At 45.9% G+C, this 20143-nt stretch overlaps 1 protein-coding gene across 2 annotated transcripts in view; it reads left to right on the forward strand.

Annotated features, from left to right (window-relative positions):
• TOM1 (target of myb1 membrane trafficking protein) overlaps nt 1-20143 on the forward strand; it is a 400254-nt gene that overhangs the window by 184473 nt on the left and 195638 nt on the right. For both annotated transcript variants that reach the window (XM_082266183.1, XM_082266184.1), the window contains one exon: nt 12855-13007. In XM_082266183.1, coding sequence (XP_082122309.1) covers nt 12855-13007 — 153 coding nt within the window. The remainder of the gene's footprint in view (nt 1-12854; nt 13008-20143) is intronic.

A 20143-nucleotide genomic window follows, 5' to 3' on the forward strand; every position in this document is an offset into this window, starting at 1 on the left:
TGGCAGACCAGTTGGTTAAGGGGCTGCAATTTATCTATGATGTCTGTTTCGGTAGTGGTCCTTAGGCGTGTTTTGTGGCTCAGATGTTAGTCTGCGGACCAGACCTCTTTAAAAGATAAAAAAAAAAGAGCCTGAACTGATCTTCCTTTTCATGGAGATCCCCTGTTTGAAGCTAACCTAGATGACATCATTAGGAGCCTCACAGGGGAAAGGCAAAAAGATATCCCCCCGGGGTGGGACTTAAAAACGGCAACTCAAACCCCATTTCATAAAAAACTTCAGTTTATTCAAATATATAAAAAATATGATTGCATATACAATATGTCTCACAGCCAATTGTATTAAACCTTCCAATAAAAATACAGTGCAATCCAAAATTCTCCTTAACACCTACCTACGCCTTTTCGGGACCACGCCCTTCCTCAGGGGTGATGAGGAGGAAATTAGATTTCAAAACTTGTGTTTTTCTCATCCAACTGAGTTCAATGGGTGTAAGGCTGCAGGGATATATTCTATATTAGAAAGCTACAAAAAAATCATCAGCACTTTGCAGGTATTGGCAGACACCAAAGGAGCCAAACAACATCCAGGGCATGGCCAGCATGAGAAACCCACGGAGGTCCCCACTAAATGGGCTGCCAAAAATCCCTTGCTTTGAATCCTATAAATTAGGGATGAAATCACAGGGGTCACACTTGGTTATATACCAGGGGTGAACGATCTGTATAAATATATAAACCGCTTGTCCAGTGGCAGGCTGTGCTTGAGGCAAGTGAGTGCTGCTCAGGAGGAAGAGTCATTTTCTTCTGCAGGCTAGTAAGGGTAAGGAACCTTGTCACAGACATGGTCTGTCCTCCTCAGCTCACAAGAAGTTTTTTTGTCCCCATTTTGTCCCTCAGGGTAAGCTGACAAGGGTTTAAATCCTTTCAAGGCCTCTAAGGGGGGGATCCAAGCGACCTTTGTCTGGCAAGCCGAGAGCGGGATTCTCCAGACCTGTGGACAAAGCTCCTTAAGCATGGAGGTGTGCCCTCACCTGTGCCTAGGGTGGGGGGGGGGGGGGGAAGTCTTTGCTGGTTCCCGGACCCGTGGATTTCCCTGCTGCAAGACAAGTGGGTCCACAAAGTAACATGGTCCGACTACAAGATCGAGTTTCGTTCTTACCCTCCGGAAAGTTTCTTTGCTTCCACTGTGCGTCAGTCCCCAGACCTACTGCAGGCTCTCTTTTGGGGCGGTGCAAGACCTGTTACTTCAGGGGGTGATTGTCCCGGTTCCGACCTCGAACGCTTTCAGGGGGTTTTATTCTAACCTGTTCACGGTCCCAAGGAAAGAGGGCAAGGTGCATCCAATTCTGGACCTCAAGGCAGTGAACATTATGGGTCTGTAACTGCACTTCCTCCGATTTGCTGTGGGAGAGGAACATTTTCAGTTTGTGCCCTGGATGTGGTTCGGGCAATTCGGGTGTACCTGGCAGCTACAGAGTCTTTTAGGAAGTCAGACTCGCTATTTGTGCTTATGAATGGTCCTGGAAAAGGAATGTCTGCTTCTTCTGCGACCATTTCCAGATGGATCAGACAGACCGTGACTCAGGCCTATTCAATCAACGGTCAGGTTCCTTCTTTCCCTGTCAAAGTGCCCTTAATTCGGGTGCTCAGTGCTTTTATGGGCCTTCCGTCATCAGGCTTCAGTGACACAGGTTTGCAAAGCGGCCACCTGGTCGTCGGTGCACTTTCACAAAGTTCTATAAAGTGGATGTGTTGGCATCTGCGGATGCTTCTTTTGGCCGCAAGGTTTTGCAGGCTGCTGTTTAGAGGGTCTGTTCCCTCTTTGGAGGTGTAATGCTTTCAGGTGGGCTCCAGTTGTTTTTTTGGTTAAGCTCCTGTTACCTGGTTTGCTACAGTTTAGCCTTGGGAATTTTTTCTTGCTGTTCCCACCCCTCGGGTTTGACACTTCTTTGGGACGTCCCAATGGTCAAGAAGATCAGGAGCTATCTGTCAATGAACAAAAGAGAAAATGGGATTTTTGACTTGCTGTAAAATCTATTCCTGTGATGTTCATTGATGGACACAGCCCCCCCCCCCCCATCTATATAGTTACATAGTAGTTGAGGTTGAATAAAGACAATAGTCCATCCAGTTCAACCTGTGTAGGTGTGTGTGGACATAATTATTTCCCATACCACTGAATGTTTTGATCCTTGAGATGTATGTCCAAGAATCTTTTAAAAGTGGCCATACTCCCCGCATTTACTACCGCTTGTGGTAGAGAATTCCACAATCTTGTAGCCCTTACTGTAAAAAAACCCCTGTGTAGCCTAAGGTTAAATCTCTTCTCTAATTGCATTGTGTGGCCTCGTGTCCTCATGCATTCATTGCGACTGAACAGTTTTTTTTCTATGTTAAAATCACTGTTGAAATACTTGTAAATTGCTATCATGTCCCCTCTCAGGCGTCTCCTTTCCAGGGAGAATGAATCAATTGCTTGTAAGCGCTCTTCATAATTAAGGTCCTTCAATCCCCTAATCAGTTTAGTTGCTCTTCTCTGGACTCTCTGCAGCTCCTTCACATCCCTTCTGAGGATTGGCGACCAAAACTGGACAGAATACTCCCAGATGTGGTCAGACTGGAGTTTTATTAAGTGGTAGGATTATAGTTTTATCTCTGGAATACATCCCCTTCCTTATGCATGCTAATATTCTGCCGGCTTTGCCAGCTGCAGCTTGACATTGCATGCTATTGCTGAGTCTCTCTTCCACTAAGACTCCCAGATCTTTCTCCATTTTTGATTCCCCCCAGGGGTCCCCCCCCAAAGGGTATTGGGTGTTTGTTTTTAGTCCCCAAGTGCAATACCTTACACTTTTCACATATTGGACTAGGTGGGACTTTAGATGAGACCCAAGCTGGTGTTGCCCGGCGTCTCCATCCCTATAACAAAACACAAAATGAGGTTGAAGGATTGTAAGAGGTGCATGAAAGTCAGCCAGCCCCCAGTTTGATGTACTCACCTTCCAGTCTGTCACCAACCAAATAAGACCTGTCTCTTGGTACAAAGAACAGGGGTTTAGTTGACACACATTTGCAAACGCATGTGAAAGCTGCAGAGCCACGTCACGGCACCCTGTTTAAATCTGCAGTCCTACACTCTTAATTTAGTGTCCTCACACTGGAGGCACATGGCCGCTAATGGGTGGATGGGGAACAGGTGAGAGGGAGACAGCCCAACCTCCCCCAACCCATCCCCATGCACGACTGGCTATTGTCTCAAAAAGTTCAAATAATTAGGTTAAAATATAACCATGGTGCAAACTGGAGAAGACCAGCTGAAAAGCATTACACCTCCATCCCCTTGGTGGATGCAGTATATGGATAGGAAGGGATTTTATATATGGGGCATGGCCTGTAAAGCACACTGCCTTTGAAATCCCTTATTTCCTTTGGGACTTTATATGAGACAAGCAGGTCATGCTATTGGTCTCCATCCCTGTATACGGAAAACACTAGGGTCAAATCAAAAACTGCATCCACCAAAAACGCACGAAAATCGCACGGTGGGACTTTAGATGAGGCACCAAGCTGTAAGCAAGGCGTCTCCATCCCTGGTTGCTTTAAACATATTGGACTAGGTGGGACTTTAGATGAGACCCAAGCTGGTGTTGCCCGGCGTCTCCATCCCTATAACAAAACACAAAATGAGGTTGAAGGATTGTAAGAGGTGCATGAAAGTCAGCCAGCCCCCAGTTTGATGTACTCACCTTCCAGTCTGTCACCAACCAAATAAGACTTGTCTCTTGGTACAAAGAACAGGGGTTTAGTTGACACACATTTGCAAACGCATGTGAAAGCTGCAGAGCCACGTCACGGCACCCTGTTTAAATCTGCAGTCCTACACTCTTAATTTAGTGTCCTCACACTGGAGGCACATGGCCGCTAATGGGTGGATGGGGAACAGGTGAGAGGGAGACAGCCCAACCTCCCCCAACCCATCCCCATGCACGACTGGCTATTGTCTCAAAAAGTTCAAATAATTAGGTTAAAATATAACCATGGTGCAAACTGGAGAAGACCAGCTGAAAAGCATTACACCTCCATCCCCTTGGTGGATGCAGTATATGGATAGGAAGGGATTTTATATATGGGGCATGGCCTGTAAAGCACACTGCCTTTGAAATCCCTTATTTCCTTTGGGACTTTATATGAGACAAGCAGGTCATGCTATTGGTCTCCATCCCTGTATACGGAAAACACTAGGGTCAAATCAAAAACTGCATCCACCAAAAACGCACGAAAATCGCACGGTGGGACTTTAGATGAGGCACCAAGCTGTAAGCAAGGCGTCTCCATCCCTGGTTGCTTTAAACATATTGGACCTTACACTTTTCGACATGAAACCTCATTTGCCATGTAGTTGCCCTCTCTGTTATTTTGTTCATGTCATTCTGTACGATTTCTGCCTCACGATGTGAAGTTATTGCCCTAATTTTGTGTCATCTGCAAAAACTGAGATTGAGCTAATGATCCCGTCCTCAATGCTTTTTATGAATACATTTAAAAAATTGGTCCCGGGACTGAGCCTTGGGGGACCCCACTTACCACCCCAGACCAGTCTGAGTACATGTTATTTATTACCACCCTTTGGACACGCCCCTTTAACCAGTTTTGTATCCAAGAGAAAACCTTGTGGTCGATGCCTGCAGACCTTATTTTATAAATTAGGCGTTTTTGGGGCAAAATCCAGGTACACCCCACCCACTGGTCTCCCCCCCTATCAAGCTCACCGCTCACCTCCTCGTAGAATGTTAACAGATTAGTTTGATAAGAATGTCCTTTTGTAAACCCGTGCTGATTACTACTGATGATCTTTTTAGCAAACTCTTGGATACAGTCCCTTCTCATCCCCTCCAGAAGTTTACATACTATTGACGTCAGGCTGACCGGCCTATAATTTTTCTGGACATGCCTCTGCCCTTCTTGGGTTTTTTTTTGGAGCTGTAAAACGCCTATGCCACTTGGAGCTCCTAAAAGCTCTATGTGTGTATGAGTCCATAGAATAACATGGATGGGCGTTCTGCAGCTGCAAAAAAAAAAAAAAAACATCTGCCGCTGCTAACAGCAGCTCCAAAAACGTCCAGTGTGCATGGGGGCTAAAATGTTTAGACTTATTGTACATTTTTTTTTTTTTAAGTAACCATGGTTAACCTGCAGAGCAGTTGGTGTTCCCTTGACTATTTCTAAGACCCTGATTAAGCTTAGGGTTGCCTTGGATACCTTACACTTTGGCTTTAGCAGTAAAGAGCTGCAGCTTGCATTTGTACTCAACTTCTTTTGCTAGTTTATGCATTTGAGGCAAGGAGGAAGGATTTATTTTTGTTTCAGGAGGTAGGTCAACAGTTTTAGATGGAAATAATGAAATAAACTCCTCCTAGGTTACTTTTTGTTTCCGAAACAAAAAAAAATAATTTACTAGGTGAAATATCCAGTGGTGAGGGGTAAATGGACTTGCTGACTCACCAAAGAGGTGTGGTATTAGTCTAAAATTGCCCAAAAAAAAGAGAAAGTTTAGCTGTATAGTACAGTCTGTATAAAGTAGGCTTCAAAAAAACAAGCAGCTTGAAGTACAAAAATCTATAGTAGGTATTTCATACCTTCCAGAAACCATGATAAAACATATAACTCAATACATAGTTAAAAATGACCCCGGATGGGTGGACGATAAGTAGACCTTGCAAGCTAACCACATTCAGCATTAGTATTGGTGTAGCCAGTAATTAAGTGACAAGCAAGGTACTGAATGACCTATAGATAGTGGGATGATCCCCCATCCAGATTGACCCTAAATAAGCGGCTATATCCCTAAGAAGGCAATGAATTGTAACTGCTGTTAATTGTTTTCAACCATATGTATCAATGAGTGACAGTTAACCAAGTCGAATAATGCTCCTATTTCTGTGGCAGAGACTATTCATTGGTAGTCATATACAGTTCCCATGTTGGCTTCAAGTTGAACAACTGAATGGGCAGGGTGTAAAGCATAACAAGCCGCTATGATGATGAAACGGGTAGAGAGAGACAGGCTGAAGGTACAAACTAGAGATGATGCAGCGCATATGTGATAGTTCAAGCAAGGAGGGAGGGAGCCTAGCATACAATGGAAACAGTCACTTTCAGTTCCTGGTCATCCATAAAATGCTTATCGCTCAACTATCCCAAAGTCCTGTAGTTAGTTGCAGTCTCCTCTGTTACCTTCCTGATGGCTACTATGGAGCATTCGCATTACAAAGCAACGGGGCTTGTAAAACGCTCTGTGGTTCCTGAGCCGTAATCTAATAAGCATAGAGCATGAGCCAGCCGGCTCTGTCATTCACTTCCTTGCAAGCATGGTGGCGTTCGGAACACATGATTGTTCCACTTCTGCTGAGTGTGATGACGTCACAATATTGATGTGTTTCGTCCAGCAATCAACGGACTTCTTCTTAGCCTTTAAATTGAAACATATGGTTGAAAACAATTAGCAGCACAGTTACAATTTATTGCCTTCCTAGGGATATAGCCACCTATTTAGTGTAAATCTTGATGGGGGATCATCCTGCTATCTATAGGTCACTTAATTACTGGCTACTCCAATACTAATGCTGAATGTGGTTATTTTGCAAGCTCTACTTATCGTCCACCCATCTGGGGTCGTTTTAAATATGTATTGAGTTATGTTTTGTTATTGTTTCTAAAAGGTATAAAATACCTACATGTATTTATATACCAATAAATAGATTTTTGTACTTCAAGCTGCTTGGTTTTTTTTAAGCCTACTTCATACAGACTGTACTATACAGCTGTATTTCCTCTTTTTTTTGTACTTTGTTTCCTGCTGGTGAGACATTTCTGTCCTGAAGACACAACAGGAAATGAAAAAAAATCCCTCCAAAGTTAATGGAATTCTCATTCCGAAGAGTTGTCAGAACAACATGTTTCCTCTTTTTGGAGGATTTCCCCTCACCTCATGCTCTGACAACTCAAACTGTTTTTTGCGGGTTCCAAAAGGTCTTGGCCTTCGTCCCCTTGCAGGATCTCAGTCGGCGGCCTCCCATGATTGTTATGTTTTCGGGGTGAGCTCAGTATATAGCGACCCTACTGGGTCTGCGTCCACGCACCCTGAGTGCTCAGATAGGGAGGATGATTCCTCTGGTCCTCTAGCCATGCTTAAATAGGCACTGGTGGATGCACTGTTTGCGTCAGTATGTGAAACTTTTAAAATAGAGGTTGCGGTTGATGCCTTTTGGCACCCACAGGCCCTCCAAAGCAGGGAGACTGTTCCTTTTTCCGCTTACCTTGACAACTTGTCACAAAACAGTGGGGTTGTCCAAAACGCAGTGGTTGCTAAGCATTTTTTTGCTTGCAGTATCCTTATGAGGATTTACTGCGTTTAAAGGGGGATGGTCCCACCTGTAGTGGACTTGCTGGTTTCCAGGTCAAATTGGGTTACCTTCATCCCGGTTGAAGAGTCCCTGACCTTCACAGGTCCAGCTAATAAAAGGGCGGATGCTCAGGCCCACCATATGAGCGCAATGCTTATTCAGCAATTAGGCCGGTAATTACTATTGATCGGTGTTGCAAATTCTGACCAAGTGGGCTAAGCTTTTATGCCAGAACCTGGAGGGAGAACAGCTTCCCCCTGTCTTTTGCGGAGCTGGTGGACTGGTTGGTGCAGGGGCTACAGTTTGTAATGCCTCTTTGGATGCAGCTCCTTTCATTTATAGGCTTTCTGTATCCGCATCGGACCTTTGGCGTATTGTCTGGCTGAAATGCTGGTCTGCGGACTACACTTCTAAGAAGGCCTTATCTGATTTCCCACTTGTAGGGGATCGCCTGTTTGGAGCTTTCTTGGATCATCGATAAGTGTCTTACGAGAGGGGGGAGCACTCTTCTTCCACAGGTTATCAAGGGCAAGGAGCCCCGTTGTAGATATGGACCATTCTCCTTCGGCTCAAGTGGCCTTTTCGTCTTTCAGGGTCTCAAGACAAGGGCCTCTAATAGACCTGGTCTGGCAAGCCACCTGCGGACGAGGCTGCCTATGCATGAAGGGGGTGCCTTCATCCGTATCTGGGGTGGGGGGGGATGTCTTTGCTGGTTTCCGGATCCATGGACCTCCCTGGTACAGGTCAGGTGGGTCTATGAAGTTATAAGGTCAGGCTACAAGATTGAGTTCAGTCTTTTCCCTTCCAATCTGCACTGTCCCTAGATCGCTTCCAAGGTCTCTTTGCGGCAGTGTAAGACTTGTTACTTCAAGGGGTGATTGTTCCGGTTCTTACTTCGTAACATTTTCAGGGGGTTTTACTCAAACCTCTTTACAGTTCCCAGGAAGGAAGGCAAGGTACGTCCAATTCCTCAAGGCGCTTAGCCCCCCAAGTGCATAACTTTACATTTATCAACATTTAAACCTCATTTACCACATAGTCGCCCAATTAAACAGTGCATTGAGGTCAGCTTGTAAGTTGGAGACATCCTGTAAGGAAGTTATTCCACTGCAAAGCTTGGTGGTGTCTGCAAAGACTGAAATGGTTCTTTTAATCCCAGACCCTATATCTTTTATAAAGATATTATAAAGTAAGGGTCTTAACACTGAACTTTTGGGTACACCACTGATAAATGCTGTCTTTTAGCCAGTTTTCTTCTTATTTACAAACTGATCTTTTTAAGCCTGTAGACGTTACCTTACACATTAGTCATGTGTTGGGAACTGTGTCAAACGCATTTGAAAAATCCAAGTATACTACATCCACAGCCACCCCTCTGTCCAAGGTTTTTCTTACCTCGTAGAAAGAAACTTGGCTTTTTTGAATCCATGCTGTCTATTGCTTAAAATATTTTTTTTCCAGCAAGAACTCCTCTGTGGTCTTTTTTTTTTTTTTTTTTTATTAAACTCTTCAGTATCTTCCTGACTATAGACTAACAGGTCTAACAGGCCTATAGTTACTTTGATTTTCTTTTAAATATAGGCACCACATTGGCCCTACACCAATCCAGTGGTACTATTCCAGCCCTTAACGAGTCCCTAAAAATTCCAAACAATGGCTTTGAAATGACAGAGCTCAATTCTATGGAATCCATGGGTGGATGCCATCTGGTCCAGGTGCTTTTATCGCCCTTTATTCTGTCTAAATATTTCTGGACCATGTCACTTTTGAGCCATTGTGGATCATTTGGGGCGGTGTCAAAATAATCCCTATTAACCGCTTGCCGACCGCCGCAAGTACATATACTGTGGCGGTCAGCCCTGGCCAGGCAAAGTGACGTATGGGTACGTCACTAGCCTGGGAGCCAATAGCGGACGAGCTCCCGCCCCGGCTCGTTCCCTAACAAGTCCGCGCGTGTGACCGCCAATGTCCGCCGGTCACTCGCGATCGCCCGCTGTGAAGGGAGAAAGGCAGGCGGCTAATGTAAACAAAGCCGCCTGTCATTCTTCCCTGTGTAACAGCAGAGATATAACGGTCCTGCTATGTAGGACTGTAGATCTCTGCTGTCACATGTAAGGCCACATCCCTGCACAGTAAGAATCACGCCCCTAGGGACACACTTAACCCCTCCTTCCCCAATAAAGTTAACCCCTTCCCTGCCAGTGTCATTTTTACAGTAACAGTGCATATGTATAGCACTGATTACTGTAGTAATGTCACTGGTACCACCAAAAGTGTCAAAAATGTCAGTCAAGGGTCCGATCTTTCCGCCGCAATGTCGCAGTACTGCAAAAAAAAATCGCAGATCGCCGCCATTACTCGTTAAAAAAAAAAAAAAAATGACAAAATAGTTAGTAAAGTTTAGTTTAGTTAGTAAACGCAATAACTTTTGCGCAAACCAATCAAAATACGCTTGTGATTTTTTTTTTTTACCAAACATATGTAGCAGAAAACAAATTGGCCAAAAATGTTAAATTTTGATTTTTAGGTTTTTTTTGGGGCGAATTTCATATAAAAAAATGTGAAAAATATTGTTATTTTTGCAAAATTGTCGCTCTTTTTTTGTTTATAGCGCATGATCAAAAAATTGCACAGGTGATCAAATACCACCAAAAGAAAGCTCTATTCGTGGGAAAAAAAGGACGTCAAATTTGTTAAGGTACAGCGCGCAATTGTCCCTTAAAGTCACGCAGTGCCGGATTGCAAAATAGGGCCTGGTCAGGAAGGTGGTAATATCTTCCGGGGCTTAAGTTGTTAAGGACATGAGCTTCCCTATAATAGGCTCTATGCTCCCCATGTGCCCCATACACAGAGCTGAAGAAAACATTTAATGATCTTGCCTTGTCTTTGTCCCTAGTCACCCACTCCAGCTTATTTTGTAAAGGGCCTACATGCTCAGACCTGTGACCTTTTATCTATGAATTGGGAGCTTGCCTGATGCGGTTATCCATGTGCCAGGAGTCTGTCATTTGAGAGCAGATATCTCCTACTCCATTCCGGGTCAATTGAATATCTATACCAGCCATTCAGAGGCGTTTGGATTCTGTTGGAGGGATTCAAATGCTTTAACTCCTTGTTTGATTCAAAACTTACAGTATGTGAGTCCATAATTTCCGGCAAGCGTGCTGGGTTTACACACTGGTGGTGGATCACAGATTGAAGGTGGAACTTCTTGATATCACATCCTTTCACAGGTGATACTAATTTAGTTCTCCATGGGACTCAATTTTCACAGCAAGATTGCTGCTTATTGGACTATTTATCACCTATTTTTTTGTTGCACTTTATCACTTGAATAGTAATATCTCTGCACCTTATATTATCTGGAGTGGTTTACTTCATAGTTTTATGGTATTGGGAGCAATATTTTTGTGTCATATTTAAATTATGATTTTTATTTTATGTATATTCCTTTCAATTTTAGTGCAAAATATTAGATATGCAAAGTTCAAGTAAAGGCTTGTAGCATGCGTAAAGCACACAGCCAAGCTTCTATTAACTACTTCACCCCCTAGCAAAAGTTGCCCCCTGTCTTGTGTGCTGCTTCTTGGTAGCTGCTTAACCCCATAGGGACCATAGTCCCCTTGTTTAGGAGTGGAGGTCTTTTACCACCCGAATGTCACTCCGGACCTCAAATTCTGGGTCTCAAAAAAGCCACTACTAGTTCCGAGAGGACTTGGATTTAGTCCTCTCCTTTACTTTACCAGCCTGAAATTTCTCACCGATCATGGGTGAGACATTTCAGTATCTAAAAAATCTACCTTAAAGGGACACAACCCAAATATTGGTGCCACCTGTCCAGGACCCATCCTTGGTGTTCTGTACTAATATATATATATATAATGTGTGTGTGTGTAATATGTATGTACTGTATATATGTGTGTGTATATATGTATAATATGTGTGTGTGTGTGTGTGTGATATGTATGTACTGTATATATGTGTGTGTATATATGTATAATATATATGTGTGTGTGTATCCATTTATTTAGTGCTATGCATTTCTGCAGCTCATGTTACTTGTCCATTGACTAAGAATTGAACGTCTGTGAACTTTGCACATTGGAATGTTGAATTTTAGGAACCATAGCTACGTGGACAGTGCTCCTTGGATTCTGATACTGGTTGTAGTAAAATTGAATTTTAGACTTTTTACATTTGCTTACAGGTATCTTTTTAATGTACTTGCTTTTAGCTATATGTGTACCTTATCACAAGTTTACTTCTAAGCAATTGTATATGGGAAAAGAAGCCTGAATATGAAAATTACGTACAGACATCTTTCTTCCCTCATTCTTATGAATGCAGTGAGGAAGCTGTGCATTGATGGGCTAAATTGGTATCCCCTATCATCCTGGCTGTGCCTTACCAAACTAAGAGCTGATGCATGCTTCTGTTATTGACTCATCACCTGGATAAAGTTTGAGTTTATCATTACTTAGTGTGATGAAGCTGTTTGAAGGCCTCCTTTGTATAGGAATAGTAAAAATAGTAAATTGTAAAAATAATTTTCATATTTTGATACTTGTGTAGTATTGACCTCACTGTATGTGCATGCCATATTACTGAAACCCTAAAAACAAACCAGTCTGTTTTATATTGCCAAAGCCGGCATAATTTTGGCATGCGTAAGGAAGGGGATGTATTCCAGAGATAAAACTATAATCTTACCACTTTATAAAACTCTGGTCCGTCCACATCTGGAGTATTCTGTCCAGTTCTGGTCGCCAGTCCTCAGAAGGGATGTATTGGAGCTTGAGAGAGTTTTATTAGAGGATTAGAGGACTTTAATTACGAAGAGCGTTTAGAAGCACTAGATTTATTCTCCCTGGAGACGCCTGAGAGGGGACATGATAGCGATTTACAAATACCTCAACGGTGATCAGAGCATATTATATAAAACTATTCAGTCGCAAGGAATGTATGAGGACACAAGGTCATACAATGTGTTTAGAGGAGAAGAGATTTAACCTCAGGCTACACAGGGGGTTCTTTACTGTAAGGGCTACAAGACTGTGGAATTCCCTGCCACAAATGGTAGTAACTGCGGGGAGTATGGCTACTTTTAAAAGACTCTTGGACGTACATCTCAAGGATCAGAACATTAAGGGGTATGAGAAATGAATACGTCCACACACACCTACACAGGTTGAACTGGATGGACTATTGTCTTTATTCAACCTCAACTACTATGTAACTATGCAACTATGTATGTAATAAATTGTGATATTGTAATACAATGTGGTATATTTAATTTTGCTTTTTATTTGTAGTTCAAAGCATTAAGCTTTTTGGTTAAGAAATAAAGAATTTGATTAGTATATGTTAACAGTTTGGATAATTTGTAAATTGATCCATAATATTCATGTACTTTTTTTTTTTTTTTTTTAATGCTTTTCAACAACTGCAGAGTATCGTGAAGCCTGAACCTGCTGTGCGACCAGACTGTCCTCCCTTGGATCCAGTACAAAGAGGGGGTTCAATAAATCGCTCTGTGCCCCCTCCTCTCCTCACTCCATCAGGACCCCCCACAGTTGGTGCTGTCAATCCCACACCAGATCAGGTACATTCATCTCTAATAAGAGATACTATTGGCACGTACAAGAATAAGTTCACCTTTTGTAACATGTTCTAACTCCTGCACCTTCTCCTACTGATTCCCTGACCCCCCCCCTTCCCACCATCCCCCGTGACAATAGGTGGGGGATTCTTCTTCACACATAGTCAGCCACTATTACAGGTGTACTTGAAGTTTGAATGAACTGTAGGGGACCAGATCAGCACAGTTTATTCACACTGCCTACAGCTCTACAATATCCACCCATGCAGAAGTTTGGGCACAGTGTGTGCAGGAATCTTGTCATTGCACCCGCAATCTTGATTGCAGGTGCAGTACTTTCCAGGCTCCTGTTTTAAAAAACAAATCAACATTTTTTTTTTTTTTTTTTTTTACCTGTAAAAATATGTGCATTCATTTTTATGTAAATTTAAACTTAGTCTTTAATGTACCAGTATTTTGATGGCCAGAATAATAATTTTGTCTGGCTATTGAAATGATGTAACGCTAAAGCGCTTAACACGCCTAGCGTTTAGAAGCGTTTAGCAGGGTCAAGCATTTTTTCTACCAAACCTTTGCTGCTCCTGGTAGTACTGTTAGTGGATTTTTTTTCCCTCCCTTTAAATACCTCTGCCACTAAATGCTGCTAAAAGTCTGTGTGCATCTACACCCAGTCTAACATGCAGGGGAGTTAAGAGGCAAGAAAAAAAAAAAAAATCTCCCAACGCCCCTAGATGCAGCTGCAAAAATGTCCAATGTGCAGGAGGCTTTAAACTGAGATGAAAGGAAAGCAGCTTGCCTCCTGACACTCGCTTGTACACCCGTGGCCAAAAGTTTTGAGAATGACACAAATATTAATTTTCACAAAGTCTGCTGCCTCAGTGTTTTTAGAACTTTTTGTCAGATGTTACTATGGTATACTAAAGTAAAATTACAAGCATTTCATAAGTGTCAAGGTTTTTTTATTGACCATGACATTAGGTTTATGCAAAGAGTCAATATTTACAGTGTTGACCCTTCTTTTTCAAGACCTTTGCAATTTGCACTGACATGCTGTCAATCAACTTCTGGGCCATATCCTGAATGATTGCAGCCCATTCTTACATAATCCATGCTTGGAATTTGTCAGAATATGTTTTTTTTTTTTTTGCTTTTCACCCTCCTCCTGAGGATTGACCACAAGTTCTCAATGTAATTTATGCAATGTAAACGTATGCAATCTCATAAGTAACATTGCAGTTCATAGTGCTTTGAATCTAGGGGGCTGTTTTGGTTTCATGTCAGTAGCCACAATAAATGGTGACTAAATTTTGGCTTTTCAGAAGAACCGACAATCGCAACCAAGAGGTTATTAAGTTAATATTTATATAGTTTGATCCACTACTTTAGAGGGCAGCTGAGAGATCTGTGGTCTGTAACCTCTTTTCTCTTACGTCCTCCGACAGTCGCCGCCTCTTCATATTCGTCACTATGGGGTTATTGACCTTTGCTCCGTAGGAGTAGCTAGGCAACAGAATATGTCAATATTAAAGCTTTTAGCATATCCCACCCCCAGGGGGTGGTCCCCTCAGTCAATACCCTCCTGCTTCCTGTATCCATACCTCAGTTTCAATTGTCTAGCTCAGGAGTAGACTGGCTGATTCTGTGCTGGGGCTCTTCAGTCTCAGTTTCTTTTCTCTTTTGATTTTATTTGAAGTTTTTTCTCTTCCTTTTACTTAGCTGTTTTATTTATCAGCACTAGTTAGATTCTTCTGATGAAGATGACCGTGCAGAGCTGGGTCTCGGGCTGGCCTTCCTGGTTTTCCAGGGCTCAGGGCCAGTGGCTTCCCAGCCTGCCATCGAGCGTTCAGTCAGGTTTTTTCCTGGCATGAGTGAACGACCCATCCCTGTTCGCTGCAGGGATGCTGCGGTGAGGTGGCTACCTCACTGGACGCCATGCGGTTTCGCACCCCAGATCTACTGCGTCCTGGCTGCGACTCTCCCTGTCCTCTGTGCAGTGGCTTGATCACTTGTGCGGGCTCCCCACGCCATTCAGAAGGTAAGTGTACTCTGTGTGGGGACCTGTCTGCCTAGTGGGTGTCAGTCTGGTACTGTGTAACCCTGCATTTCTGTACACACTATTGGGCTCCCTGTCTGGTTTGCTGCTTTCTGTGGGCTGCAAGGAGGGGGGCTATCCTGCACTGTTCTGTGTTACAGGCTGTGTGTTTTTCTGTGTGACATGCTGTATGCTGTGGGGCATGATGTGAGACATGTTTGTGCATACATGCGGCGGCCGCTGCTGCGGTCCGCCATTTTTATTACTGCAGGCGTATGATGGCCAATACTGTGTGGTGAGAGCAGGGTTTTTGGCGCCAAGCGCCGCCATTTTGGCTGCGATCGCTCAGGCCGCATGTCAGCGCTGCATGCTCTGCCTTTGCAGTCCCCCACCGGCGGCCATGTTTGTGGAGCCTTCCATAGGCTTTATAGGAGCGGTCTGTATTGCATCACTTCCTTTACCCTGAGAACAGCGATCGGTGCAGCAGCCTGAGTGGTCTCTCCAGGTTTATCTTCCTTATTCCTGTATTCCTTGCCTAGTTTTGTACTTCTCCCTGTGGGGGTCGGTGTGTGCTGTGTGTGCGGTGGGCTCCGCTCGCCGCGATCTTAAAGGGGCAGTACTCCTTTTTTTCCTGCAAACTTTTGGGGCATGGATTCTCAGGAAAGCAAATTTCCTCCCACTTTAGTGGGGGGCCAAGGGGCTGCTGCTTCCCCCGAGGGGGGTGATTTGGCTACCATTGTGGCTAACCTAGCTGCTCAGGTGCAGATGCTTGTGGCTGCTCAATCCACAAAATGGCCCAGAGTTTCAATTTCCTCTGATTCAGAGGGCGATGGTGATGGGGCTGCTATGGCTGGGGTCCACTTATCGGGGTCCCGTTCGTCCCTGGACCTTGTAGGGTCTGAGGGGGAGGCAGAGGTTGAAGGGGTTGATAATTCCCCCCCTGGCTCGTCTGAAGAGCTTGCAATCATGGATGAATTGGTTGCTTCTATCAAACAAACACTGCATTTGCAGGATGAACCATGTCCTCCTGCCGTCCTGGCCTCTTATGGGACGCAGCGAAGACGCAAATCATCGCAGGTTTTTCCTTGCACTGCGGATTTTCAGCGCGCTGTTAGTGAACATTGGCGCAATATAAAAAAGCCTTTTACTGTGCCAAGTAGGTTCAAGCTGCGTTATCCTTTCACACCCGCTACTGATGAACGTTGGTGTGTACCGCCTCCGGTGGATCACGCGGTGGCAGTTTTGAATAAATCTACTGCGATTCCAGCGGAGGATACCCCGGTGTTCCGGGATCCCACGGACAGGAGACTGGAGTCTCTTGCCCGCCATACTTACTCGGTTACTGGTTCCATGCTGAAAGCTATTTTTGCTTCACTTATGGCAGCTCAGGCTGTCGCGGATTGGACGCAGGTGCTCAGGCGCGTTCTGGTGGCTGACTCTGCCCCTCCGACAACGTTGGCTATGGTAGATCAAATTCATCAGGGTGTCATGTATTTGTGTGATGCGGACTTGGATATAGTCCCTTTGGCTGCACTTGTGCACAGCGTGGCGGTGTTGACACGCCGCCTGATTTGGCTGAAATGTTGGTCTGTGGACCAATCTTCTCGCAAAACTTTAGCTAATCTACCCTATACGGGATCTCGCCTTTTTGGCGAATCCTTGGATACGCTGATAAAGGGGATCACTGGGGGTAAAAGCACGCTCTTGCCCCAGTCTCACAAGGCTAAGGTTGCTCAGGGTAAGAAGCATGCTTCGTTTAGACCCTCTCAGGGGTCCTTTCGTGCCTTTCGGTCGCACTATAAGGGCAAACCCTTCAAAGGTCAAGGCTCCCAGAAGAAGCCGTGGACAGGTAAGCAGAAGTCCGGCCAGTCCGGGTCCGCTGCCCACAACAATACGGCCTGAAGGGGCACCCTCACCCAGTTCTGGGGTGGGGGGACGTTTGCTCGGTTTTCTTCAACCCTGGCTGGCCTGCGTTCGGGACAGGTGGGTTCAGGAGATCGTTGGGTCCGGTTACAAGATCGAGTTTCTCTCTCGGCCGGCGGGCAGATTTTTTCCCTCAAATCTTCAACTGTCTCCGGAGCGTTTGCGGGATCTGCACCTGGCGGTGCGGGATCTGCGGGCTCAGGGAGTGGTGGTTCCGGTGCCTCATCGGGACAGATTTCGGGGGTTCTATTCAAATCTGTTCACTGTGCCCAGGAAGGAGGGCAAGGTACGTCCAATTCTGGACTTAAAAGCTCTGAACCGATTTGTGCGGGTTCGCAAGTTCCGCATGGAATCCCTGCGCTCGGTGGTGGCTGCCCTGGTTCCGGGAGAATTCATGGCCTCCATCAATTTGAAGGATGCTTACCTTCACATCCCCATTTTCGAGGGTCACCAGAGGTACCTTCGATTCGCCATTGCGGAGGATCAATACCAATTCGTGGCGCTACCTTTTGCACCGGTCCTGGCCTTATTAAGAGCCCAGGGCATCTCGGTCCTGGGGTATCTGGACGACATTCTGGTTCGGTCTGCGACCAGTCAGGGTCTGGTAAAAGACCTGTCCGTCACGATGCAAACTCTACAGGAGTTTGGTTGGACGATAAACTTTCCAAAATTGACGCTGTGTCCGTCGGTTCGTCTTCCCTACCTGGGAATGATCCTGGACTCGGTCCAGGCGAGAGTCTTCCTGCCGGACGACAAGCTCAGGACACTTCAGGAAGAAGTTGGGTCCCTCAGGGACGTTCCGTGCTCATCCCTCCGGACGGGCATGAGGTGTCTGGGATTGATGGTCTCGGCTTTCGAGGCGATTCCCTTCGCCCAGTTTCACACGCGGGGTCTCCAAGTGGAGATCCTGTCCAGGTGGGACGGGCGACCACAATCTCTGGATCTCCAGATTTCTTTGAGCCATCGCACCAGAAGGGATCTTCTGTGGTGGCTACAGTCCCCGGCGGTGTCGGGGGGCAAGTCTTTTCACCCTCTTTCATGGACAGTGATCACCACGGATGCCAGCCTGTCGGGCTGGGGTGGTGTTCTGGGCGTTCTGTCCGCCCAGGGTACTTGGTCGGAGGGGGAATCCTCCCTTCCGATCAACATTCTGGAATTGCGAGCGATAAATCTCTGCCTTCGACGTTGGACTGACAGGCTTCAGGGCCGTCCGGTTCGGGTGCAGACGGACAATGCCACAGTGGTGGCCTACATCAACCACCAAGGGGGCACCAGGAGTGCCCGAGCAGCTCGGGAGGTGGCCGACATTCTGTCTTGGGCCGAGACACACGTCCAGGCGATAACAGCGGTTCACATTCCGGGGGCAGGCGGATTATCTGAGTCGCCAGACCCTGGACCAGGGGGAATGGTCCCTCCACCCGGATGTCTTCCAGATGTTGTGCGCGAAGTGGGGTCTTCCGGATGTGGACCTGTTCGCGTCTCGTCTGAACAACAAGGTGGGAAGGTTCGTGGCGAGGACGCGCGATCCTCAGGCAGACACGTCAGACGCATTGGTGGCTCCGTGGCATCAGTATCGACTGATGTATGCGTTTCCACCGATTCAGCTGCTATCCAGGTTCCTTCGCAGGTTGTCCTCGGAACCACTCGCGGTGATCTTGGTGGCGCCAGACTGGCCTCGCCGGTCTTGGACGCAGACCTCGTGAATCTGGCGGTCGACGCTCCGTGGCGTCTGCCTCTTCGAGAAGATCTCCTGTCTCAAGGACCGATATTCCATCCTGCTTTACAGTCGCTGGCTTTGACGGCCTGGCTGTTGAAACCGAGGTCCTGAGGCATAGGGGTCTCTCCCCTAAGGTCATTCACACTTTGATCAACGCTAGAAAGACCTCTTCGGGGAAGGTTTACTACCGTACTTGGAAGGCCTATTTTGCCTGGTGTGAGTCCAGGGGGTTTTCCCCTCGCTCATACTCGGTGTCTAGGGTGTTGTCTTTCCTTCAAACGGGGGTGGACCAGCGTTTGGCGTTGGCCACGATTAAGGGTCAGATTTTGGCGTTGGCCGTTCTTTTTCAACGCCCTGTGGCGTCTAACCCCTTGGTTAGCACTTTTGTTCAAGGGGTGCGGCACCTGGTCCCTCCTAGGAGGGAGCCTTTGCCTCCATGGGACTTGAACCTTGTTCTGTCCGTGTTGCAACATGCTCCTTTTGAAAAGATCAGGGAGATCTCGTTGTCCATGTTGTCAAAGAAGGTCGCTTTTTTGGTGGCGATCACTTCGGCTCGCAGAGTGTCGGAGCTGGCAGCCTTGTCCTGCAGGTCTCCGTATTTGGTGATTCACTTGGATAAGGTGGTCTTGCGACCTAACCCTTCTTTTCTTCCGAAGAGGATCTCGGAATTTCATCTCAATGAGGACGTTTTCTTGCCTTCGCTTTGCGCGAAGCCTAGACATCCGAAGGAGGTGGATTTACACTCCTTGGATGTTGTTCGGGCGATCAGGGTTTACCTGTCATCGACTAAATCCTTTCGCAAGACGGATTCTCTATTTGTCCTTCCTGAGGGACCTCGGAAGGGCTTGGCGGCGTCGGCTTCTACCATCGCCAAATGGATCAGACAGACCATTGAACAGGCATATGTTTTGAAGGGAAAAGTTCCCCCTATGCCTGTGAAGGCGCACTCTACCAGATCTCTGAGTACGTCTTGGGCCTATCATCATCGGGCTTCTGTGGCCCAGGTGTGTAAGGCGGCGACTTGGTCGTCCGTTCACACCTTCTCAAAGTTCTACAAAGTGGATGTTCAGGCATCGGCAGATGCTTCCTTTGGCCGCAAGGTTCTTAGTGCGGCAGTGCCTTAGGGTCCCTTATTTTTGGGCCCTTGGCTGTTTGGGATGTTTTTATTCCTGGGTTATTTGTTTTTCCTGGGTTGTTGCTCCTGTTGAGCAAAATTTTTTTTTTTCATGCTGCCCAGCTGGTTTCCTTCCTTTGGTAAGGTTCCTTTTTTTCTGCTGTGGGTACTGCGTTGCCTTAGGCGCGGCTGCGTTTCCCACCCCTCATGTATGCACTGCTTTGGGACGTCCCCATAGTGACGAATATGAAGAGGCGGCGACTGTCGGAGGACGTAAGAGAAAACTGAATTTTTGTAAAATCTTACCTGTAAAATTCCTTTCTCTGAGTCCTCCGACATTTGCCGCCCCCGCC

The sequence above is a fragment of the Pelophylax lessonae genome, assembly GCF_965119305.1.
Source record: "Pelophylax lessonae genome assembly, chromosome: 8".
In the NCBI taxonomy this organism is placed as follows: Eukaryota; Metazoa; Chordata; class Amphibia; order Anura; family Ranidae; genus Pelophylax; species Pelophylax lessonae.